Genomic DNA, 27,500 nt, shown 5'->3' with positions numbered 1-27,500 from the left:
TTGTGAGGAAAATGTAACAGTGGCGTTGACTTACATTCACTAGAATAAGTCAGTGACAGTGTGAGTTGTGCTTGTAGAAAGCTTGAACTCATCTTCTTGAAATTACAAAAATAAACTATATCCAGTTCTCTAGATATTTTTTGTTTGTGTGGAAACAACATCCCAGAGCAGTGCATGAATAAACTATAGTTATGGCAAACTCCACTGAGGTTCTTTATAAAAAAAAAAGGCCTGTGTGTGTGTGTGTGTGTGTGTGATAGAAGCCCTTATTTCTTCTTGTTTTGTTTAAAAAAAAGAACACCTCTATGTGCAACTACAGCTTTACTGTAATGTTTGAGTGTGTAACCCAAGTGTGTAACAGAAGGGGTAGGAATGTCTCTCACCCTGAGAGTTGGGAGCTTAATTAATGTAGCTTGAGAGCTTAGACACACTAGCTTTAGCTTTGCTTCCCAGCTGGTGTTAAAGCATGATGTAGCCCTGCTGGGGCCCTGTTCACAATACAGTTTAGACTCCAGTTACCAGGCTGGTTACTGTGGGATTAATTTTCACCTCTCAAGGCTCCCACACCCATGTAGATAATGCCCTGATCAATTGGAAGAAACCTTTTAATAATAATATATTTCCTGCGACTACTATTGTCAATTTGTAGATTTGTTTGACTGATTGTGTAGTATATATGATGTCAGAAAATTGAGAATCACAATCCGGGCAGACACACTGTCTCACTGGGGCAAAAATGAGCTATGGCCCCCTGTTAAACCCCACCTTTTCTCCACTTTCTCTGCATTGTGTATGTCACACCTAGTAATTCTAATTAGTTTGTTGTGACTTCATTAAGCATAAATTTACTTTAGCATATGCACTAAATAAGCAAAAGATAAATTGAAAAAATGAAGGGTTTAATTCTAAAATGTAACTCAGGAGAGCCCTTAATATAATGTAATAATGCAGGTGCCACCTTTTTGTTGCGCTTATGTGGTGCAGACAGTATTACCAAACAGATCAGCCATTACTTAAACCACCACAAACTAATTACCAGATGGTGAGCTCCCTGATCCTGCTCTGCATGGTTTGTAATTATTTTTAATTACAATGCGCCAGAGCCCAAGGGGACGTCTTCAGATTACCTGTTTTGTCTGATTACTGATAGACTCAAAGCCAGCAATATTAATTTTAGATTTAGAAAACAGAAAAAGCGGAAAAATCCTCACATTTGACAAGAAACTTCTGGCAAATTTTTCTCATTTTTGGTTCATTAATGACTCTATAACAACTAATCAATCATCACAATTGTTGTAGATCAATTTTCTGTGGTGCAATTAATTAATTTATTGTGTAGTTGTATTGTATAGTGTATATAGCACATATTAAAAGCGTTTCAATGTGCTTCAAAGTAAATATGAGACTGGTTAAAAGAACTATTTAGCAGGAGAAAAACACAAACAGTAAATGGCATAAAACACAGTCAGATACAGCTAAATACATAGATTAGATAGATTAAGAATTAAAGGTACCCTATAGAGTAAAGAGTGTAAAAAATGTAAAGTTACATTTATGTTCAGTATTTCTCACCAAAAGGCTGCATGGTTTACAATTATGTTTAAAAAGCCAGCTGCTTTCTTCTTCCTTGAATTCATGGGTGCTTTGCTACATTTCTTTGTGAATTACCGCCACCAACTGTCAATCAGTGGTACTGATGGCAGCAATGTTGTTACTGTGGACTTAAAAAACATAATACATAAAAGGTACCATCTAGTGATTCTTTTTTTTTGGTTTTGAAAAACAATATTGCGGTAGGCAGAGCGATCTCCTTTGGCAGATCAGTCCTTTTTCTATGGGCCCTAATGGGTAAAAAGGTTGGACACCCTTTGTGCTTAGGTCACACATAAACACCACTAGAATATGTTCATTTATCATCAGGTTCAATTTTCACGGTAATATAACTTTTCCTTCTTTTAGTTGATTATATTATGGTTAAAAAAAAAAAAAAAAGAGTACTCAGTACTCATGGGTTGCACCGTGCCCAAACTCGGCCTTCATTTTGATCTCAACTACACACCTGTAAAGTGTCGTGCATATCCTCAATCATCGTGACGCTATCATGGTAACAAAATCTGTCCTGATTGACTGACACTGAGGATGACAACATTACCAGCTCCGTTGTTGTGGCTGGTAGCAATTGTTAAAATCAAACCAACCGAGTCTTATATTCTCTTTAAGGTGTGTCTGGAGAAGCCATAGTGGAGAATGGCTCTATAGTCAAAGACCCGACGGCCTCTGACCTCCACGATCATACCAACCACTACTGCCATGAAGCCAGCACAAGTGAGCCCGTCCTGCCCAGTTACAAGCCATCCTGCTCCAGTACTCCCATCTACTACAGCAGCCCCCAGAAAAGCTACTCAGACCTGGACCAGGACAGCCACAGCTTGACTTCCCAGGACTCAGGTATCCCCACTCTGGAGATCAACCCTCCAGAGCCCATCCTCCACAGCCACCAACGTCCAAGCGACACAGGCCTCATCCTGAATGCCAGTAACAATCCTCCCGCCACTTTACCTTTGGATGATGATCCCTCTGATGACAAGATCGTCCGCAAATCCTCCACCTTCCCCCGCAGTGGGTACGACTCCATCCGTCTCTTCAGCCCTGCCCTCAGATTATCAGCCACCATGGGAATGGGTGTCGGGAGCGGAACCTTAAACCGCAGCGATGACATCTCTGTGTGCAGCGTGTCCAGCATGAGCACTGAGCTATCAGTCTCCAATGAGGACATCTTGGATTTCACTGTCACATCTGATTCCAGTGCCATTGTCACCTTAGAGTCAGACGACAGTGGCACCGCTCACTTCTCAGATGTGACGTTGTCATCGTCTCCGGGAAACCCCAGAGACTTATGGAGTCCTGTACGACCGTATTTGCGGTCAGGTGTCATGCAGCAGGAAGAAGATGGCAGGCAAAAGAAACTGGGACCTCTAGCAAGCTTATTCAACAGGTAAGTTCAGATATGGCGAAGAATATCTGTCTTTAAATGATATGTCATATTTTTAAAGGGGTATTTTGATGGTTGTTTAGTTTGTTCTATCTATCTCTATATATATATATAGAGAGAGAGACACACAGACAACTGCTATACCTGCATTTATCCAGAAACTCAAGCTAGCACTGAGCAAGCTTAACTCTACTACTCTACTTTAGACTCTTTGTTGTAGGCCTCATTGCAGCCTTACAGAAGAAGGCATTACTACAAACCTGCTTAGCCAAGACATCCTGTCCCCTCCCACAACTATTGCTCATTACAGCTGACCCAGAACATGACCCTCTCCTCAATTTAACATGGGCGCAGCATTTGTAAAGTTTAGCTTTAAGACTGCACATTCTTGCTGCAGTACCACTACATTGAACTGGCTTTCTGCCAAGAGCTTGTCCCAAATTAAGAACAAACAGATTAATGACAATAGACCAACACATGAACACACATAAAGCCTGGTTGATGAAACTAAGGTAATTTATGCTTTCAAAGAGAAACAGTTTGGAATTTACACATCAGGGGTTGCCTATCATGTCCCAATTCCCCAGATCCCACTATCCCCGTCTTAGCTGAGGAATTTTCTTCAAGAAAACAAAGCAGCACTACAGATTTTGCTCAGAAGTTACTGATTGGCCGAGAGGGAGACTGCATAATTCTAGGGAACCAGGCAGTATCTCTGTAAAGAGAATACTGCCATGTTGAAAGTGTTACTTCCCCAATTGTGTGTGTGCATGATTGGGGGTGTGGTGCTTGGTAGGGCCAGAACATATGCCCTGTTATTAAATGCATTTAATAGTTTGCTATTTTACTTCTTTCACTTATTTTAGCCAGATTAGTGCCATGGAAGGAAAATCATTCTTAGATACTCTGTAAGGTATCATTAGTCAGTGTTTTTTATCACATATTTTGCATATTACAATATACATGTCATTTACATGTTTGGTCAACTCAGAGTAGTAAACTACCAGGTCATTTGTCAGCCTGTTGATGTTGATCAAACAAAGCCAAAATGACTTATGAGTTGCTACAAGATCTTTTATCAGCACTTACCCACTTACCCACAAAGAGTTTTCTCCTAGTATTATTTTATATAAAGTAGTGATCTGGCTGCGCTGATGATTGAATGACAATGACTGATGATGAGTTTATATTACCGCAGTACGTCGAAATGGTACCAAAGATTCAGCAAAATTAGTTTGACGTCCTTTGAACAAAGGTTGATTTCCCACTCACTAGTCCTGCTCCCATGTAGTTATTTAAAAAATCATCAAGCTGGCTTTTCATTTCCACTCACTGGATTGCCACATTACACTTTCTGTTGAGACCCTGAATTTTCCTTGAATGAACCGGGAAGGGGATTTTACAGCACCCAGTCAAACTTTTATTTTTTGTTTTTGGATCATGCTACTCGTAGAAAATTCTTTTATCAGCTGTAACCTGACACCTGCTGTGTTTTATGACATGTTTGTGTGTGCGTGTGTGGGTGTGTGTGATTGGACAAGGCTCAAGGTTTTCTTCAAGATTTTAAGACCTACAGAGTGCTTTAAAACTTGTAATTAAAAAATGTGATTAACTTTACTGACGTGGGTAATAACTTGTTTAAAAAAAAAACAAAAAAACACTCGGTAATCATTGCAGGATTATTGCAGAGTATAATAATAATGACCAATAATTGTGTATTAGTTGAGGCTGATAATGATACAGTAATTGATAATGACGTTGACCTAGCAATTAATAAAATGTGAACAGGTCAATAAAGCATAACCTTTAGACTGATCTGTTAGTTCTTTAGCCACTAGCAGCATGGCTCTATGGATGGCAGTGTTGGTCAGTCAGTCCAATACTTTGGTCCAAACTGAAAGAACTATTGGATGGAATGTCATGAAATTTGGAACAGACATTCATGGTACTTTGAGGATGAATGCTAATGACTTAGGTGATCATGTGAATTTTCTTTTAGTGCCATTAGCAGGTCAAAATTTGACTTCGTACAATAGTTTGGTTTATGACAAAATACTCACATCAGTCTCAGCTGTGCTCTGTTTTAAGTGCTAATTAGCAAATGTTAGTGTACTAACATGCTAAACTAAGAACATGGTAAACATTATACCTGTTAGCACTGTCAATTTGAGTATTTTAGTATTTTGACGTTAGCATTGCTGTGCCTAAGAACCACCTAACAGAGCTACTAGCATGTTCCACTGTGAATACAATTTTTGTACAAAAATTGTGTTATCACCAGCATTGGGAAGTAAAGCCTTTTCTTAGTAACATGTTACAGTAATGTGATTACTTTTTTCAATAACGAGTACTGTAAAGGATTACAATTTGATTTTTAGCAGTTACATTTACTGATCCCAGTAACACTACATTACTTTGACATTTGGCTGGCTTGTTTAGCTATTTTAGAGTTATATGGTGGTTCATATTAGTTTGGTCACTCTGTATTCAGTCCACAGCATTGTCCGGGACTTGTTAGCTTGGTGCAGGGGCTTGATTTGTGGGATGGTTAACCTTTACTGAAAGAGGAAAAATGCAAAATGTGGTAAGAGCTGGCTTGCTAACTGTAGCCACAGGTATGTCTGCATTCAGGAGTCAGTCAGTTTTGTTTAGAGTTGGAGGTTGTGTGACCACGCAAGCTTAGATTGGGACTTTTGGAGAGCTGTGTGCTGTCACCAAGGCAAAGTTAGCTGTGTGGTGGTCAGTAAATCCGTCCAAGTTGTAAGGCTGCCTGCTGGTTAAACTGCAATGTCTTGTTTTGTATTTCTACACGTGTGAAATACAAAAGATGCAGTTTGGATGTGGAGGATTTAGAGTTGTTTAAAGACACCTTTTGATGGCTGAGTAATGAAAATAAAGTAATTAGTGATGTAACAAAATTGCTTTTGCTTCTGATTAATTAGTAATGTAATTACTTTTTCAATGAGTAATATGTAATGATTAATGAATATTTGATTACAGTTTTCAGGTAACTTTGGGGGGGTTGGTGAAGGGTCATGTGAAGGAGTGACTGATTTTCTTCAAATTTGTCATCCTTATGCAGTAAACCTGTGTAAAAATGTTCTTGGTTGTTCAGACAGACACAAACTATTGCTTACTGTAAGTGATTTTTGATTAAATAAATCAGTTAGATTCAGTGTGGAACATCACGTGTTAAGTGGCAGTAGCTCCTGTGATCCCCTCCCTTTACCAGTCTGTCCAGTTATCTATCTCTTTTATCCCTCCACCGTCACATGGAGAAGTTACTCATTCCCTCAGTGCCCTTCAGATTGCTGCTCCTCACACCCCATTCCTCCCATTTCTGCCCTCCCATTTGTTAAGTCAGGCCTCTCACTGAGGAGGCAGGGACTCTGAGGAGCAGCAGTTTCTTCACAGTCTTAACTGTGGCTGTGGCATAGTGGCTGTGTTGGACTTTTTACACTCTCTGTCACAAACTATTGAAGCTATGGGCCTGAATCTAGACTGAAGGAGAGCTTTGATTTCATTAGGAGTTTTTGCTCTCCTTTGTTTACTCGTAACTTCTTTGAAAGCTCAACCACTGGGTGCTTCATTCTCTGGGGTTTTTTGGGGGAGTTTCATTGTGTTTTGTGGTTCCAGAGCAGGATGGCAGCCCCATCGCTTCTTCTGTACATCGACAGGTAGAGTAACAGAAACATAATTTGCTTTTGGACTGAACATAAGTTTTTCATGGTTGACATTCCTTAGCCAATGTAGCCTGTACACAGTACATTTTTGTTTCCTGCCCAAGAATTTATTATTTTTTTGTAATTTTGTAATTTTTAATTTATTTATTTTTTGCAAGCAAACAACAGAGATTTAGTCAGCAGTTGAATACCGTAGCTTTTGTGCTAAACAGCGTATTTCTTGTGCACTAAATAGACACTGTTCCTTATTTAGTGTCTACTTGGTTGATGGTTATAAAAGAATGCTTGGGGCAGCTACACATCTTGCTCACTCATGTCTTTTGTGATGGGAAAAACACAGTGTACTCTGCTTTCCTTCTTCTTGCACAAGCTTGTTTGGGATTTCTGTGCCAGGTTTTCTCATTGTCTGGTGAAGCATATGAACGATTGGCACACCTTATCACCTTATTTTGCACACATCAAGACTGAACACAAATTTTGTAAAATCCAAATATTCTTAGGAGATTTTACCACAAACTAGTACAGGGCAAAGCCCCAGCTTGAATTCAACATACAAACAAACACCTCTGCCAGTCCTTTTGAATTTTTCTGGTTGTTCCACTTAAGCACTCGACCATAACCGCAGCCATTCAGCTGAAACATTGAATGCAAATAATGCTTCTGCTTTGTGGACATTTTTTGGTGGCAGGAACAAACTGAAAAAAATGATGTTCTGTTGAACTGCTCAGAAACATTAGATGTATAAAATATTCAGAGACTTTAAGTCAGGATTTGTTTTTTTAAGGTGGCAAACTGCACTTTGATCTGTGCAGCATTGTTTTATGGTGGCTCACGGGGCTACTCAAGTTCACCACTCCCCATAGTTCAAAGCCTGGTTACAGTTTACTTTTTCCACCCTTGGTTAGACCCATTGTGCTTTGTTGTGGGATGATATGAGGTTTTTCTTAAGTCAATTATCGATCCAATGCTGCTAAAGGTTACAAATTTGCACCTTTTTTTGTTGTACAGCATGGAGTTTGCTAAGTTTTAATCGACACAGTTCACTAGTTGTTAATGGTCAAACTCCTCTATAATATCACCTCTTAGGATTTCAGTGTTTTTCACTCTCCCATGGCTTCCTTGTCAGCTAAAAGCTGAGGTTTCCTTTCTTTTTGTTTTCTCCTAGTGGAGTTTGGTGACTTTGAATACTTTCTGCTGTAATCAAATGACAGCTTCCTTTAGCAGCTCTGCACGTGAGTGTAAAATGTTGCTCTACAAGTGTCTGACGCCTCATGTCTTCGAGCATTTTTCTGTTATCTTTCTAAGAAAAGAGAAATTGTTAGAAACATGGCTGCTTGTTTTCCATTCAGTGTTTCCTCTGGGCTGAAGTAACATAAGCTTGAATGCCACTAATAGAACACAGTCACTGCATGTTTCACTGTGCTTACATTCTGTAAGAGCACAACTTAGATGTTAGTATTTAACAGCTGTGTTGTCATTGAACTTCTTGTTTAAACACTTCTCTCTGTCAAAGAATGAGGAAATACCTTCCGCTGCTCACGTTATCAGTATCACTCATAAGTAGAGTGGAAAATATAAGGGAGTGACGTGAAACATGCTAAGATGAGGGAAGCAAGATTGAGGCACTTGGAATAGAGAGTAAATAATGTTAAAGAAGGCATACAGGCTCACCTGCCTTCATTTTCATTGAGCATGAAAAAGACCACAGGTATTCACCAAAAGAGAAAAAAATAGATTTGGTCCTTGATAAGCATGAATTGTCACTAATATCTTATGAAATGGTTTGGAAACAGAAAACACCAGGTTGTTGTCATTTTGTTTTTAGGTTGGGAAACTGAAATTATACCAAATCAAAAGGGTAAGGACCTGTGGTTAGTTTCATGAGCTATCGTAGCAGGCTGCGAACAGCTGATTAGAATGTTTGACTTTGACCAGTCACCCTGGAAAGGACTCTTGTCAGCCATTGCTTAATCAGCTTCTCATGGTCAAAACTTTGCACACATACAACTAGACTATTTTATACTCCTAATAATAGATTGTATAAAAGACATCTGCTATAGATACATATGTCTACTTTTTGCCATAAAACACCCGGTCGGCTGTTAATGCAAGTAGCAGCATTTGTTTTGGGCCATTTTCCATAGTTGCAAACCTGTTTACAAGGGTTGTACCATTCAGCACAATTTTCTCTAGTGTTTTATAACCATTGGTTTTGTAATGGTTGTATACAGTATGATTGCAAGTCTTTCTGCTATTGCAGTGCAGCCCATTCGCCAAAGTGGTCACACAGCCTGGCGCTTTTCCTGTGAGATTGGAGCAGATAGTTCTGGATGAGTGTTAGGGTTTGATTGATGGCTTCATCATGCAGCACTGACCAGAAGACAGTGATGATTTGCAGTCAAACACAGCTGCTATACGTCTGGTCATCCATGGTGAAACTTTGTTAAAAGTATTTATTGAAATGTGCAGAATTCTGAACCATTCAGTAGCTATCATATTCATTTATGACACCTTCCTTAGGCCAATGCTTAATTTTCTAACATTTTGTCAAAATCGGATTGCTTTAGCCTTGACTCCAAATTCACAGCAGGAAGTATAGTCATGATATGGTTAACTGGATTGATCTCGAGAAATTAGATTTCAATGATTTTTCTGTGAGCACAACAGAAGGCCATATGTCTTGATGACAGCTGTCTCCACAACAAACACATTAGCCTGCAGCAGACACAGTCAGCTATAAAGGAACGAAGCCTCCAGCCTGTAGCTGTATCTGCTCAGTGTCTACCAGCATGTTTCGTATCATCACTACCCTGGAGGCTACCCAGAGGGCTTGGGTCACGCTGTGCAGCAGTCAGTGGCTCAAAGGTCAGATTGATCCAACTGAAACGACTTTAATATTAAGACCTCCTTTCCACTCTCCTGTCCACTGTGTTAAGTCCAAGTGATGTCGGCACAACTTATTCCGCGTAAAGGGTTATAGATTTAAATATAAAAAAATATTTTGTATTGATTGATGAGTCAAAATCATTACATTAGGCAGTTGCCACGGTGAATTGCCCTTGATTAGATTCATCTTAGACAAACAGCACTATATGGACTCTTTGATGTTACAGCACTTTACTCTGCCTGGTCAGAAGAGGCTTTTTATTTGACCAGTTTATTCACTTCTTTTCACAGCTAGGCCCTATTCAGGCTTTTAATTAAAGCCCCAACTAACAGCTCTGTGAACCCAGCTGAAAAGAGAAGGACTTTTAGGCAGCCTTACATGTAGTATTTAAACATCAGGTGGATGGAAACTAAACACAGCATGCAGGTTGCTCTCTCTTCCGGTTGAGCACTCAGGTGAGTTTTCTTTTGAATGCAGAGCAGGTAGTCTATTGGTGATTTGACGTGGATCCTTCAATGAAAGCAGCAAAGATTACTTTGTTCTCAGGCTTTAAGCAGCCATAATTGGTGGATTATTGCACTTCCAGTGGTAGTGTCTAGTTTTATTAGTTCTATGACCATAACCAGCCTGCCCGCTTACATGATGTCACATACAGTGGGGTCCAAAAGTCTGAGACCACTTTCCCATTAACTTTAATGAGAATGTGGTCTCAGACTTTTGGTTCCTTTTTTGTTTCTATCTGGGTGGCCTGTATGGCTTTGTTCTTAAATCGACAGATTCCCTTTATGAGCTTATCTCAGTAGTAAGAAGAACACAGACATTTATGCAGCTCTGGGGACCCCAACGGTGACCCAGTGAAGACTGTCATAAGTTGTGCTCCACTTTTTGCTCTGTGTTATAATAACCAAATTTATTTGTCCTCCCAACTAACTCTATCCGGCCTCTCTCTCAGGAGCCTGTTTGCTAGGAGGGTGAAAGACAGTCGGCCAGTGGAGCAGAGGGACCCAGGGTGGAAGCTGTTTGGGAAAGTCCCCCCACGGGAAAGCCCCATCAAGGATCCTAAGAAAATACAAAAGGTAGAATATTGATTTTTTTTTTTTTTTTTTTTTTTTTTTTTTTTGGCGATCACAGAGTTGGATTGGTCACCTGACAAAGAGCCCCTCTTAAATGCTACATGATTGACTACATTTACTTAAACACAAAACACCAGGTAAGTGGAAGAAATTGGGCAAAACATGAGATGACTGGGTTTCACACCATACAGTTGCTACAAGTGGCTGGTCAGATTTCTCCTCTACCCTGTACTGTTTTTTTTTTGTTTTTTTTTTGATCAGATGTTAGTTATTAGTAACTATTACTTATTGCATTAAAAAGAAGGGAAAAAACAAATGCATACATAGAAGCACAGAAATATACTAACACTCTACCGACCAAGCAAAAATCTCATCATCTCATTGAAACATAACAGATAAGAATGCATTATTATAAGATAATAATACAAGCTCAGCTGAGGAAGTTAAGACTGATAATATTCTTACACATGAAGTAGAATAAATTGACATACTATAATGGTCTCAGTGTTTGCTTCATGCACTTTTGCAGCAGACAGTGCCAAATTGATAATAAATGATAAGTCTTATACCACTTATTTTTTATTTATTTATTTATTTTTTTTAAATCCAGCGGCAAAATTCAGACATACTCTACCACATCTTTCTGATACGACAGTTATACTTGACCAGTCGACGTTTCATGCAGAAATGTGAGGTCTATTTGTTTGTAAAATCTTTTTTCAATGAGTCTAGAAAACTTCTGAGGCATATACACCACTCAGTATATACTGTATATGTGTGTGTGTGTGTGTGTATACATATATATGTATTCGTATATGTGTATTTATATTATATATTATATAATATATATTATATTATATATACCTACCTATCACATGGCCTTCCTGACTGTGAACTGAGGGGTGTTGTCTCTTCTAAACAGCTGATCCCCTCTAACTGTATATAAAGAAAAAAAATGCTTTTTCCAACCTGAGAAAGTACTTTAATGGACTGATAACGAAATGGGATGAGTGTCTGGATTTTTTGTTTATTGGGTGTCTTAGTATTTTTTAGTATGTCATCATGAATTAGTACAAAATAACACTATTAGGTGTTTAAAGATATAGAAAGACAATCCAACAGTAAACTTTTTATTAGTTTCCCCATATATAAAAGTACTTAAAATTCCACTTAAGTATATTCTAATAAGGGCCGTACTTTTTTGATTCGCGTTTACTGCTCCCACCCGACTCTAACGTTGGTTCAGGGACACTGTAGGCGAGCTATCCCTGAAAACAAGCCCCCCACATGTGTCATATGAACTATGTTTATCTGGCGTTGGCATAGCCTGTCAGCTGTGGTTTAGGTTGCTGCAGTCGGTCGTGTGACTTCCTGGTCAGGCAAAATGTACAGCTACCAGACACACACTACAACAGTCGTTTGACAGAATTGTAAACAGCTGTGTTAGCTCTGTGATTCAGGCTGGAACTTAAATGGACTGCTTTTAGATAATACATTAAGTCTATTTTATTAAATACAGCTGTCTTTGTATAACTTTATTATGGTTACTAGTGTCTTGTTTTAGGCTTGTTTTCCATCTTTTGTTTTGTGTTTTGGAATTTATTTAGTATTAATGTAAGTGCCTGATAGTTTCAAACTGAATTTAAGTGTTAAATTTTACTTTCTGAAACCCCATATTGGAATTAAGTTATATTCAGACTTTAACAATCGTTTCAAAAATCCACTGAAATGGTGCTGCAGTAGCTTGTTCTGCAGAACACCTGTTGTTCAAAGATCAAATAGATGAGCAACCAGCTTCTGATGCAATAATGCCTTTTAGCAGAGCTTATCATTGTACCATGGGACAATAAAGACCAATAAGTATACAAACATTATGACTTTTTCTCAGGACAGATAATGGAACAACTGATGGCTAAGACTCTGTTATGTAATCTCTGTGGACCAGGACTTTAAAAGAGGTCTAAAATATTAAGAACATATTATAACTGTGTATAATCGGTTGTGTTATTGAAACCAGGAGCAAAATGCTTCAAGTAACAACACGCCGTCGGTGACATTTAGGTTCTACAGCTCTTTTTAGAAAGCTACATACCTAAAAGCAAATTGCCACTCAATGTGTTTTTTGTCTGAATATTCATCTGGCTAATGTTTGATCTGAAAAATGAATGTACACAGGGAGTATACACAGTCATGGCTTTGGTAGCACGTGAGAAATGACAATATACAGATTGGTGACAAAGGCAAAACCTGAATAAATGAGTTGGAGAAACATAGCAAATGCAGATGCCTCCACAAAAGATGCGAGGGGTCACTGAATGGTTCATCAGAATCATCGAAACACCTAGTGAGGGAATATCTTTTGGAAAAATGGTGTTCCATCCCTCCAGTAAACTTCAAGAGACTTGTAGGTTCAATACAATGGTGCTTTGAAGCTGCGGTGTCAGGATATGGTGGCCCAACACCTTAGTAAGAAACTTTGTTGGTTTTTCCTTTAATTTGTCACCCATCTGTACATACACAAGCTTTTTAACCGAAGTTAAAGCTGTAATACTTTCTTGGTAGCATGTTTCTTAAAACAAAATTGATTTTTGGAAGAAAGATGGTTGAACTACTTTACAATAAACACTTAGGAAGATGAGTCAGACTAGGGTAGCAATGCTAAATGAAGCAAGTAGCGATGCTACATGCCGTGATGCTACTTGTAGTGATGGTACATGCAGTGATACTGCTAGTTTAACTACATTTCCTGGAAATGCTCTGGTAGCTTAACTATTCAAAATCATGTACCCTTTTTAAAAGTCATGTAGCTATTTATAAAGTCATGTACTTTTTGTAGAAATCCCTTAGCTAGCTTCACAAGCTTTCCAGGAACTACCTATTTTGCTACTCTGTGGCAGCACAGCACTACCCAACGCAACACTGATACATTTTATTTGTCTTGACGAAAAAAATCCCAGAAATAATTGTAATATAATACACCACAACATAATGAGACCATTTGTTTATTATATTACTTATTAACATTAGATGGTTCTTGTTGTCAAATAGCTTCAGTGTAGTTAGCTACCTTTTCTGAGTAGCTTGTAGATAAGCTTCCTACTTAAAACAAAGAGTAATTCTGCTGTAGCGTAACCAAGCTACCAAAGTAAAGCAGCTTGTAGCTCCAATAGTAACTGTATCAAAGTAGCTTCATCAAAACTGCAAAAATGTAAATTAAAATAAAAAAAGGCAGCATGAGAAAATGTTATTCAAACATTTGTATTTGTAAACAAATGTTGACTGTCTTCTTGTATTGGTTTGAAAGTAGAATCCCAGGATTGAAATGATGTCTCTTAAACAAGTGCACACGCAAAGTCACGCACACTCTCACTATGCTCAGCCTTATGTGCTTAATATCATTATTCCAATCTCATCTGTGGTTGTAACCTTATATTGGACCTCATCATTTGTTTAACAAGGATAGGCTTTCAAGCTTTTGTGTTGCCACTGACGATGTTGTTCTAAGGCGGGGTCAGTAAACTGTGAGTGTGAGTGAGAAATGCTTATTTGCCTAGGTTATTGTTAAGCTGCAAAGGCATACACAGTGTGCTATTTCCACCAGCAGTTTTTGTCCTTTGAGAGCAATGCTGTGAATCAAATTTTATGTTCTAATTTACACCACTTTGCATTGCTTTAAGTCTGGGGACGCTCTTCTTTATCTGGAGCCCTCAGTACAATGTCTGGTGAATTGCTGCCTACGGAAGAAATGGATTGTTCTGTAACCTGCTGAGCATCTAAATCACATTGTCTGCTGGCCCAGACAATTCTGAGTTACTGGGATGTGGGGGTGAAGCTGAAATAAAATTGGACAGTTTTCCCAGTGGGAGTTTTAATTCGAGTGTATAGTCATTTAAACCTCCTCTAGACTTATATAAGTGAAGGATTTTGAGAGCCAACACAGATAGTTACAGTATGTGTAATTTGGGTTGAATCTTCTAATAGCTAATGTTTTCGACAATAAATCGAGCAAATGTCATCATAATCAAGATATCCGAGGTTTTTTTAACAAAAGTTAAATATTTACCACATACAGATTGGTGACAGATGAAAGGAAAATCAAGTGTCTTACACCTTACTATGTGTCTTAGTAAGGTGTTGATCCGGTATGAGCCTCCAGAACAGCTTCAGTGCTCCTTAACCTAGATAGAGATTTGGTGACTTTTAGGGTAATAGCATATGAATTCCTTTGTATTAGAGGTCTTCATGGGTACACTTGGTTCTGAGGAACTGAGAGCCGACTCAGGTTCTGCTCAGTCTAATCGAATCTCGTTTTACTTTTATGAGCACTGTAAACTTCACAGCTCGGCTTTGTTCTGATGAGGGAATTGAAGCCAACTTATTTTAGCAAAATCAGTAGCCTACAAGATTTATACTATTGAATGACAGTTTTTTTGAATTTCATTCACAGATATTTAATAGGTTAGAAAACTGTATTGTGTCTGTCTATCATCCAGTTGGCTTTAATGTTCTATTGTTGGTACAGGAAGCGGGAATGGGACTTTCAGTTAGTTATTTCAATTTGTCTTGGAAGCGCATAAACAAATTATTTTAGTTTCTATGACTTAACTTTCATTCCACTCTCTTCCGTTGCAGCTTTTTATTAACTGATCAAATTAATTGATAGGGCATCATGCTGCTGCTGTTGTTTGTGTTCGCTCTCTGTTCAGGCCATTTTGGATCGGGTCTAATTATCTCAAGATCTATTTGGATTGGGTCTGGCTATTCTCGGGTCTCCATCGGATCAGGTCTCTTGTCTTTTTGAAAATTAATTTCTGCATGTTTGGGTAGGTTTTCCACAGTCTGTTTTGGGTTGGGTCCATAATTTTGGACCGGTGAAAACCTCTGCTTTGAATGGAAGCATGACCCCCGTTATTTTGGTTTCCCCCTTATTAAGGTGGACGTTTAGTGTTGCATAACCTGCACATCTGGAAACAGCCCTAATAAAGCATCATATAAACTGCATCAGCATACTGAAATCATGAATTAAATCAGAAGACAGAACTGTAAATTACGAGTGGTTCAAATCCTCTGTTGCAATATATGTAAGTATGCAATGCAATACCAGTACTAATATAAAGACTGCATTTTCTTTTTTTTTTTTTGAACAATCTATAGAAACAATTGATGGATTAAATAACCAGACAGAAATGTTTGTTTTTGGCTAATCCAGTAACGCTATTACCAACTAAAATATCTTCCCAACATTTAACAGAGGAAAACTTTCTAGACAATTTCATCTTTGCAAGAATACTGAATACTCGTATATAAAATAAATAAAAACATTTAAAGTGTTCGCTCATACACAACTAGTATTTGCTTCCTGCGAAAGCTGTACAGAACGAAAGTGTGTTGTTAGGCAACCACTGCATCTATGTACAGAGAGGATCATTCAATAAGGGGGGAAACTAGGGAACCAAATCTCCCAGAGCACAAGACATACAACTTGTTTCGGGACTCTAGCTGCAGCTGCTCTTTTAGCTCTGACTGGATTAGGAGAGCAGAGGGCTGAGTGGCTGAAACATGATCCATTACTCTGGGGTTGAATAGAACGGCTGGTAGGGCACAGCAGAGCGCAGAGCTCCTTCAGCGCAGCGACGGTGACTAATAACACACGGCACTGCTGATTTGCTGACACACACATACACAGCAGAAGCGATAGACCTGATGTAGAGCCGCTCAGTGTAGCGTCACTGCTCGGAGAGAGAGGGGGAAAATAGAGGGGTATCATGCTGCTACCGCATCCTTTCCAATGTGGGGTGTGTCCCTCGGTCGGCAGCTTGACTCTGTCCTCCTTTTACACCTCCTGGGTGTCCTGTTGCCAGGAGTGAGCCCTCTGGGGCAGCAATGACACAAGGCTAGTGTTCTGGAAACGAACCCCCACCGGAGGACTGGCTGTCTGAAAGGAACTGCAGCGTTCATGGTGAGTTAGCATTTGCACCGTGAGGACAAGTGGGTGAGCGTGGTGACCCACTGTCTCCTTGGCTTGCAGAATCAGAGGGCATCTGTAGGCATAGCATGAAAGAGTGGCAGAAGAAGAAGAGGATGGCTCAAATTTCACATAATAGCCTCTTCAGCTTGTTGTAGCTCTGTGCTTCGTGGTGGCTTTGGAGGGAAGCGGGGTGATGATTGTCAGGATGTCTCGGTCACTAGAAAGATGAAAACGTGTGATTTTCTTGATGTGTTGATTGACTAATGTCCACCCAGGAGATGACCCATCTTCACTGCATGTAACTCGACCTATAACCTACAGTTTAGTACAGCAAAAACACGTGCAGCAGCATAACAGCACTGTTCTATTTTGGCTTTTTGAAGCGTGTCAAGGGATTTCCTCCTGCTGCTATCATTGATGCAGTTAAAGAGACACAGAGCTCATTTGACAGTGGGACTCCTTTTATTTCTGCTTTCCAGTAAAACATGCCGAGATAAAAAGAAGCACTGGATTATGTCCGAGTGATTTGGTTCCAGTGCTCATAGTTCCATCTGTTAGTTCAGATATGTACATTTTCTGCATTTTGTCTCAACAAAGCTGCCAGATCAGTACACCCTTACTAACAGACTTGTGCTTCTCCTCAGCTCCCCTGCGGTAACTCTTAATTCAACTGCTAGTGTGTCTGCTGGTGTGTGCCAAAAAATACTACACGCAAATTAAATCATTGTTGGAAATTCATTCAGATATATTGAATTATGTCGACAATATTGTATCAGATCTTAAATCTGTGTCATTTGTAGTTTCCAGGGTTTGTTAATAACCAGATGTAATTACAGTGTGACTTACACATTTACATGGCCTATGTTAAATGGGTTTTGTCGACAGTGAGTTTAATTTTAAAGAGGATATGCGCCCAGCAAAATAAAGGAACATTGTGTTTAATGATTGTTCCTTACTTAAACTTAATTCTTCACTGCCACAAGCTATTTAGTTGTTAACATATACATAGAAAAACACTGCGTTGTTTCAGATCGTGACGTTTCTAAAACACTGAAAGAAATCAGACAATACAGTAATAACAATATCAGATGTAAGATGTATGTTTTGAGGGCACCATTACACTGTGCCATTTTGGGCTGTCCCAGGCAAAGTTGACTGTTGTGAGAGAAACATGGTGAAATCTTTGGTTTAAAATCAGAAATGGTGATCCTGTGAGACAACCTCCACCAACAGCAAATTTATAGATTTGATGACCAAAAGTGGGCTGCATCAAAAATCTGACAATGTCAGAAACTTAGTAGCAAAATCCCACAATGTGACTACTGCCATGAACCACATTTACAAACAGACTAGTCAGAATACAACATGAAATGACAAAATACACCGGCAAGCTAGTGTAATGCTACTGCTAGAAAACATACTTACCTCAGACTCACTTGAACAGAATTGGCATTTCATGTTACCCCCTGTTTGCCATGACCGGCTTCCCGATATCTTCTTCCAGTTTAGAGAGTTTTAAATGCACAGACCTGTCAGCATGGAAAGCTTGTTTATTATAGGTACAGATGAATGGCGAGATGTCTCTTCTTTCATGTGTTTTTTTTTCTTTTTTTTTTTTCTTGTTTACAGCGTACCGCTATCGTACTCTACCATATTTCAAAAGTATCGATGAATGCCGTCCACCTAACTACGATAGAGCTGTGTAGACTGATGAAATGCTTGTTAAAGTAGTCTCTTAGAAATTTAGTGCTGCACTTCCTTAAAGCCGGGGGAGTCCCTTGGATGAAGTTCCAAAAAAAATGCATCCTACACTTCCCATAAGCTGTTTCAGAGCCACAGAAGTCTTGAGTAGTATCAAGACAGGTAAGCTGACCCTCACATGTAAAATCAGTGGAGTGCCCCTTTTTAAAGTTCACATATTATTTAAACACACCTTCCTAATACCAACCATACAGAAGCAGTCTGACTCATTCTCACTTTGTTCTGTGCTTTTTGGGAGTTTGTCTCAGTCAGTCTCCAGTTAAGAGCTCTGACTTAGAGCAGTTTGGCATTGTACAGTGAAACCAGGCTAAGCACCATGCTGTGGCCTTTCATCACTCAACTTAAATTATTAAGAAAGCCACTGGTGTTTTCACGAGGATATGATGCATAAGCAACAATCCAAAGCAACAAAGAGGGACAGTTTTACCAACAATTGTATTGTATTTTCAAGCCCAATTTTTGCACTCTTGCAACCTATTAACTTATTAACTGATGAGTTTTAAATCAGTACCAGAAAACAACCGGATGTCTTTTTCAGACCGCTGCTTCTTAGTGTCTATAGTTTGAAAGCATGAAGGCCATTAACAGCCAGCTTGACAGCCGGTCAGTCAGTGCAGCCAGGCAGCCAGAGAGCTCTTACATCACTAGCAGGAAATTGGAGAACTTTACTAAAAGCCTGTGTGACAAAGCAGGTTGCCCTGGCAGCAGCTTATCATGGGATATAGTTGCTACTACTGCTAAAAGCTACCGTGAGGGGACCCCTTCTGTGAGGGGACTGGAGGGGTTTCTTACCACTGTTACTTAAACTTCTCAGAATCTCAGAGAAATACATAACATATCATTAACATAACATAGCATTAACATAAATGTGTTTTCATTTACATTGTTTTGTTAACCAGATTTTCTGGTTTATGTTGCAGATAGCCATTCATGAAAGTGTAACTTTATTCAGTCACATGAAACACTAAGGAGCCAGAATGTCTGTTACAGGCATACATTGAGTGCTGTGATATTAGTTTTGACACTTGTTTAAGTATCATTTGAAGCTATGCTGCCCAGTGACCTGTCTCACAAATTAGGTTTTTCTTTAGAACTTTGCCAACTGAAACCCAGGACCCCTTCAAACTCAGAATATGGACTTAGGTACACAGAACTGGATGGTAATGGTATATTACTATTTTTGAGTAAAGGAAAGGGAGTTGGTACAGGAAGAAGAGGTTGACTGAAATGTGTAACAAATGCATATTATGAAAACAAGGATTCCTTTTGGGGCACAATATGCGGTGGGTTGCGAGATTATTAACAGGATATAAATATGGAAAAAAAAAACAGCTTTTAGTGCAAAGAGTACAAGGCAAAGTTTGGTGGAGTAGAAATAGTTAAGAGAGCCAGGAGGAAGAGTCAGTAAGGCAGTAAAGTGTAATCGGTTTCCTTCTCTCTTCTATCTGATCACTGCTTGTCAGCTTAAGAAATGATTCACCAGTCAAACTAATTGTTGAGTGGCAGAGGAATGTACAGTAATGTGTTTGGCCTTTACTGGATTTTGCTCCGGTGTCCTGCTGTGGCACCAGCATTCTTGTGTTATTGCTTTTAACTTAGCTAATCAGTATAGGCTGTTTATCACCCTTGCATACTTGTGATATTCTCACTACTCATTTCACTATTAGCACCAAACATTTTCTGACATCACATTCACACATATTTCCCTGTCCATAGACACCTCTCAGTAGAGTGTCACACACGTCCCGTCTTGTGTTTCAACCTTGTTGGCAGTACCTGCATTGCTGCTGAACAAATGCCATATTGCCTTCCCCTCCTCCCCCCAATCTGTCTAACCCACCCTCCTGTTCTATCCCTCCCTCTCTCTGCAGTATCCAACAATTCCCAGGGTGCGAAGCTCTGGGTATCCTTTATTGACCTGCAGCTCTTCCCTCGGGTGCACACTAACTTTGATTAATTGAGAAGCAGCACATGCATGTTACCTTTTCATTTAAGCACTGACACACAGTTATACAAGACATACCATATTTTTGTGAAATTTTATTTTTTGATAGATAGATAGACTTTGCCAAATATCATATTTGATTAGCTTGGTAGACAGCATGGACAAAATTCTTAATTTAATTACAAGCTTTAAATGTGTATTTGTGTGCACAGACAATTTTCTCATGCAGAAAGGGATTATTAGTGACATTTCAGGTTCACACACATCAATTTTTACCAGGTTGTCTAAAGTGATTTAGATAACCTGGATGAACTGTAGGCTTGTATAGTAGGTATCATAACCAATAGAAATTATGGTCAAAACTGGAAAAAAGTAAACATTTTTTTTTTTTTTTTTTTTTTTTTTTTTTTAAACTTAAGGGCAGTGGAACAAGCTTTAAACATAAGTCTGACATATTTTCAAGTTGATAGGGTGAATGTGTTGGCAGTTGCTTATTTTTACTTCCAGCAGACAAAGAGTAAAATTGGTATTAATTTGGAGTAATGTTTATGTCCTACTAATGGATTTAAGTACAATATTCACTCTCTTTGTGCTCTGTTTTGGTCACTACCAACTTCTGAGAAAAACATCTGGCTCTTTAGCTGCTACATGCTTAGCCATTTGGTGCTTGACAGGGCAGTGGGTTTATCAGAGCTTTTTCACTACAGCTGCCTGTTGCTAGTGTAAATTACGTTGATGAGAGCAGTGAGAGTCAATCAAAACAGTAAAGTTGCAGGCTGTTTTTAAAAAAAAAAAAAAAACTAATCTGAGAAGAACTGCAGAGTTGGTTGAAAATTCTTTCTGGCTTTGTCACCACAAGCAATTCCTTTCACATTACACACATCATCACCTGATCCATTGTTAATATATAAAAAAATTTTTTTTTATTAGTGGCAGCTTTAAATTTCCAGCTCCCTCCTACAGCTCCTTTTGTACTCATAGCAGTTTAAGGAGAGCAGAGTTTTTTTCTTGTCTCCTTAGAGATCTTGGGTTGGGCGAGGAAATGTTAGTGGTGTGGGCTATAAAGCCTATTGCGACATTGTATGTTGGGCTATTCGAAAAAATTTGACTACTTTCTTTCAAGGCAAAGTTAAGCAAAAGGCCTTGTTATTAGGCTCTGAAATCTGGACCAGGAGTGTGATTTGGACCAAACCTTCAGCCTGGTGATAATCCTAAATATAATGCAGTCAAAGTAGGGAGAAGAGAGAAGTGAGGGCTGGATAGGCAGTTGCAGAGCAAATAAAAGTGAGGATATAGACAGCAAATGAAAGAAAGTAAGGGAAAGTGCTTGCATGAGACTGGTGACTCAGCCTTTGTGTAGCGCTCTCTCAACGCAGTGCTCAGCGCAGTCTTACCCATGAATCACATCCATTCTCCAGCAGTGGAGGAACAGTTTTCTAATAGCACTCTAACTTCCAGCTTCAAACGTCATCCTCTCATTCTTTCTACATCCATCACTGCCCTCATTTCTTCCTGTCTTCTGTGTCAACTTCTCTCCCTTGATGTCCAAACCTCAAGAGATATTTTTGGCAACTTCCTCTCAGGCTTTCCCATCTTCCTTCTCTCCTCTAACCTCATATTACTATACTTCGATGTTATTTGGACTCAAGCAGCTTCCTTGCTATGTGCAAATAAGGTGATTCCCTGCTATGACTTGGAAATGTGGCCACCTTTTTCTGACTTGGCCTTTCTTGAGTCTTTACAAGATAAGAAAAGTAGATACTTTATGTTTACTCTCCCCTTTAAAGCTGAATTCTCTTAGCTCCTAATCCAGCACTGCAATGATTCACTCACTTATATCTTGAAGTAAAGAGCATATTTGGTCATTTTAATTGGTTTACACATCAAGTTAAGGGAGTGTTTCTGTCCTCTTTTTAAAACTGAATGTGTCTCACTCTTAAACAATGGAGAAAGTGGTACTTGGTTTTTGATATTTTTTGTCTTCATAATTTTTCTTTTTGTTTCTACACCAGCACAGTCACTTATATTGTTAGACATACTGGCAGCAGGGCTTCAGGAATAGCGAGGTCATTGGTTGGTCAGTCAGTCCACCATCATGGATTGCCATGAAATTTGGTACAAACTCTTCATCTAGCACCATCATCAGGTCAAAATTGCAATGCATTTACGAGAACCAATGCAGAACCAATGACCTACCCATCAGTCTCAGCTGCATTACGTGTTGTGCCAAATGTTAGCATGCTATCACGTTAAAGGAATACTTGTTCATTTTAGGAAATATGCTTTTTTGTTGTCTTGCAAGGCGTTAGATGAAAACATCAATACCATTCTCATATTTTTCCATTCAGTACATAATTGAAAAACATACAACTGCAAGGAGACTTGTTTTAATAATGAGCTATAGAGGTGTTGTCATAATGATTTTATTTTTTTTACCGTTGGACAGACACAGACTAACTGTTCCACCCTACTTCCAGTTTTTATGCTAAGATAGCTGTCTTCTAGCTGTTGCTTCATATTTAATGGACAGATGTGAGAGTTTCGATCTTCTAATCTAAGTTGGCAAAAAGCAAATAAACATATTTCCCAAAATCAACTGTTCTTTAAAACTAGGAGAACATGGTCAACCTTCCCTGCTAAACATCAACATGTTAATATTGTCATTGTGAGCATGTTAGCTTGCTGAGATTAGCATGTAGCTCCTAAGTACAACCTAAAGAAGCCACTAGCATGGTTGTAGCCTCTTTGTTCTTTTTCACTCCTTTTGTTTTATGAGATTTTTACTCATCTTGTTAAGGACTAACTTTCTGGCAGGTGCTCTATAAATAAAGGTTATGGCTATTATATTTAATTCATGGTAGCTTCGTGTCTTTTAATTTCTTTCCCTCTTACATTTGGCTCTTTGATGTCTTGGCCTCCTCCACAAGCAAAAATTCAGTCTGATTCAGTTACCTTTATATGTCCCTCAGGGCCAATGGAGACTAAACTCTGTTACAACAGTCGGCATCACAAATACAGATTAATAACATAGGCTGCATCACTAACAGTCCTGCTTACAAACACACACACATACAGAGAAATAGATCTTCCTGCCTTTATTGTGGTCTGTGCTGATTAAAGCAAATGTCCCTGTGGTAGCACAGTACTAAGCTGATTGCTTGCAGACCTCAGCCTGCATTATTAACCAGCTCAACGCACACTGGAGGACATTTTGGACATACATTGGGGTGTGTGTGTTCTCATATTGCACTTGCCCTATTTATAGTAGCTTCCTAGTTAATTAGTAAGACAATGTAGCATCATGGTCTCCTCTAAAGGTGTTCCCTGAACAATTTGTGCTCTATCTGCTCCCTAGTGCTGATTTCTGGATTTAAGCTCAGAGCTGCTACCACGCGCACACACACTCTCTCTCTCTCTCTCTCTCTCACACTCACACACACACACACACACACACACACACACACACACACACACACACACACACACACACTGTAAGTCAGTCAGCTGATAGTCGGCCTTGTGTTAAGTGCTCTCAGGCCTTAGCTGTAACAGACTGACAGTCACATGGTCTCCTCTTTCTATAGGCCTGTATCACACACTCAGTGGTGGACCAGAAACTACACTCTCATTAGAGACCAGCTGACAAATGCTCAGAGGCCATAAGATCATTGTCACAAGGTTGCCAAGTCATTTCTAAGTGTTTCTGTGTGACTCTGTGTGGATATACCAGCCCTCCTTCCTTTCCATCTGATTTCTTTTTCTCATTAAATCCTAACAGTATGTGTCTGGCCGCAGCATTAGTTGTCAGCTGTAACGATCGTGGTGATTTTCCGTTTTTTTGCTGTGGAGCTGCATGCAAGTTCTTTTGGCTTACAGTACTTTGACATGCAATATATGGAAACTAATCCACCAATTTTGCTCATTCTGGCCTTCACTCTGTGTGTGTGTGTGTGTGTGTGTGTGTGTGTGTGTGTGTGTGTGTGTATAGATGCCGCGTACATGTCATTGACGCCAGCAATGTCAAACTAAATATAAATGGAATAAAACTGACCTCAAAACCCAGTTGGTTTCCCTGTTAACACTATTGTAATTTAACATACAGATTTAGTTTTACGTTTGTCTAAATCATCTGTTTTTCTTGTCAGGAATATGAAACAAAGAGTGGCAGAGCTGGACCTGGCAACCCAACATCTCCCAGGCAGAGTGTGAGGAAAAACCTCGACTTTGAGCCTCTTTCCACTACCGCACTTATACTGGAGGACAGACCTGCGTATGTAAACACACACACACACACACACACACACACACACACACACACACACACACACACACACACACACACACACACACACACACACACACACACCCACTCACTCCACCTTAGATCTTTGGGTTTTAGACTATCCCACATTTTTCATTCTTACTCACTGCCAGTGGAGTTGGCTTATCAGAAAATAAAGCCATGTCTGTTTTCTTTCTTTCTCCATCTTCCCGTCATTCCTTTTTTATCAGCCCTTCTTCCTCTGCTGGGTCACTAGACTCCATTCAGCATTGTTCCAGTTCTCACTGTGTCCCCCGTATGTCTCACAGACATTGAAATGAGTGCTGCTGAAAGTTTAATGACCTTCCCTCAGCCTGGCTCCATTACCCTGCTTTTTTTAGCATTTAGCATTTTGTTAGCTTACATACAAACAGACATGTTGGGCCTTATCTTTCATTTTAGTGTTGCTGTTCACCACTTCTGCAGGGCAACATGGTGAATCTAAACAATGGTGTAATTTAGGCAGATTTCCTGTGTGAAAACCAGGAAGTTTATTCTAACACATGACTATCAAAACTGTGAGTTCAGCTGCTGCTCAGGCCTTTTGCTACATGCGACCTACAATATCTATTCCTTTGTTACTGTCACACTTTACTGGTAAGTCATTTAGAAAAGTGCATATACTGTATATTTATACTAGGTTTCGGTGTTACTGGCTTATTAGAATTAGTAGAATTAGAGTGCACCATCTATCTGTATTTGTAGAATGGAATAAGTGTAGTTTTTAAGTTAAGCTCCAGAACCGCTAATAAATAGACCTTGAGGTGAGATTGTTTAGTCAACTGCTGTTTCCAAGGTCAAAAATGAACTTTCATACAGTGTTCTATGATTGGTCAGTTAGATATCATAGGCCAAAATAAGGGGTCACATTGAGTAGGAACACATCTATTGAATTCGTTCACCAAAGGGACGACAAGCGTAACCTCATATTGATATATATTTTTAACAAGACGTAGTCTCAAAGGCCCAGCTAGCAGTGTCTACCGCCACATCAGCCGAGTGACGCAGAGAGACCCTTTGATTGACAAGTCAACAATGTGCTCTTGTTAATGATTTATAGAAGGGGGAAAAAAAAGCTATTTTAATGCAAGTTAATATTAGGATAAAATCTAAAGTAAATGGATTCAACACGTTGTATAATCACTGATGATACGCAGCTGTGTAACATTTACAGCACAGTATAGAGTTCACACCATAAACACAAGCAAGTTACTAGACCAAAGTTAGGGAAGGGTTCCTGTCCTGTTCCACTGCGTGTTTTCCTCTCTTCATGGCACAGAACCTTGCTCGCCATGAATAATGCAAGTTAAGCTCTGAGAACACATAGCTACTGACCCATTTACTTGTTTGCATGTATGTGTGTTACAGTAATCTGCCTGCCAAGCCAGCTGAGGAGGCACAGAAACACAAACAGCAGTATGAAGAGATGGTGGTCCAGGCCAAGAAGAGAGGTGAGGTCATTTGACAAAAGAATCAAGGTGCACTCAATATCTTTTTCCATAGTGTAAGGTCATCTCTGGAGTACTTGAATTCAGCAAAGCTACAAACAAAGTATCGAGAACCTGATTAGAAAAATCTGCAATATTTTTTTCCCCCACCTTTCTCTAAAGCTTGGCAATTTCAGGGCTGAACAGACTATCTGTCTCTGTCTTTCTTCAGCCTGGTTTCCTCTTTACTCTTCCAGTTTCTTTCTGTTTTTGTATCTGACACCCTCTCCTCAAACTCCTGTCTGTAGAGTTCAAGGAGGCTCAGAAGAGGAAGAAGCAGCTGGAGGATCGATGTAAGCTTGAGGAGAGCATTGGCACAGCCGCCCAGACCTGGAACCAGGAGATCTTACCTAACTGGAGTACAATGTGAGTACAACAACTCTCACACAGTTTGGAAATACAACTTTGCTGATGTTCACAGTATTTCCCCAGAAAACACATTTTTTCTTTGGAACCTTTGCTTTAAATAAACCTAACAACTTTGTACCAATAAATCCCTTCTCTGTAAAAACACTGGTCAAACCAAGTTGATGTTATACATTTTGAACACATGAAAGAATGAGAGGTGTCCCATCATCTTTGTCACATTAACCTTATTTGGCACATATACAAATTATTTGTACTGGAAATGTTGCGGACAATAGAAGTTGAAAAGTAGCCAGGTTTTTTCGCTTCATGTCAGATTAAATACAGTCAAGTGCCCTCACTTACTTAGCAGTTATCTTAGAAATCAAATATAAAGCCCATCACTGTATGGGCTGTGTCTTTTTACTTTCAGTTGGGTTTGCTAAGTTACAGTATACTTCTGTGTTGCGTGGATGTATGAGACGGCCACTTTCCAAACCAACCACAAGATAAACAATAGAGTATAAAATTTAAATCAAAAATCATCCCTATGACATTAAAAAATGATTGTAACTATTCATTACCCAGTCCAGAAATGGACAGACCTCTACACCCGAGATGCCACAGCTCTAATGTGTAATGCATTTAGCTGATAAACATATGACTAGTACTATAAAATCTTGGCAAATATATGAGGACATCATCATCTTTATAACATTGTTGTAAATAACTGTACATCTCTTCATACTGCTGTGCTTTTTAACCTTGCACCACAGTGGAACAGTATATGTTGGCATATGGTTAGCCCAGAATGGCCAGGCCCTTGGTTTAATACATGAAACATATATGCAAGTGTGTTGTCCTGAGCATAAAATGTATAGCATGGTCAGTATATATCCCGGTCAGCCATTAAGTCGTGTAAAATGATTACCAAGATATTACAACCTTAAGGCCTACTTGGGGAATGCTAATTGTCTGTGTTTTTTATATCTAATGATCATTAAATGTCTGTTTGGCATTTATTGTGATGTAACAGTC

General features: G+C 39.2%; 1 protein-coding gene across 1 annotated transcript in view; it reads left to right on the top strand.

Moving 5' to 3' along the window:
• tbc1d14 (TBC1 domain family, member 14) overlaps positions 1-27,500 on the top strand; it is a 42,838-nt gene that overhangs the window by 1,964 nt on the left and 13,374 nt on the right. Inside the window, exons 2-6 of the mRNA XM_040141535.1 lie at positions 2,221-2,995; positions 10,515-10,638; positions 24,455-24,579; positions 25,999-26,081; positions 26,366-26,483. Of these exons, the coding sequence (XP_039997469.1) occupies positions 2,221-2,995; positions 10,515-10,638; positions 24,455-24,579; positions 25,999-26,081; positions 26,366-26,483 (1,225 nt within the window). The remainder of the gene's footprint in view (positions 1-2,220; positions 2,996-10,514; positions 10,639-24,454; positions 24,580-25,998; positions 26,082-26,365; positions 26,484-27,500) is intronic.

Source organism: Xiphias gladius, chromosome 12 (assembly GCF_016859285.1).
Source record: "Xiphias gladius isolate SHS-SW01 ecotype Sanya breed wild chromosome 12, ASM1685928v1, whole genome shotgun sequence".
Classification (NCBI taxonomy): domain Eukaryota; kingdom Metazoa; phylum Chordata; class Actinopteri; order Istiophoriformes; family Xiphiidae; genus Xiphias; species Xiphias gladius.
Note: the sequence above shows the minus strand (reverse complement) of the source record. Positions and strands in the feature narration are given on the sequence as shown.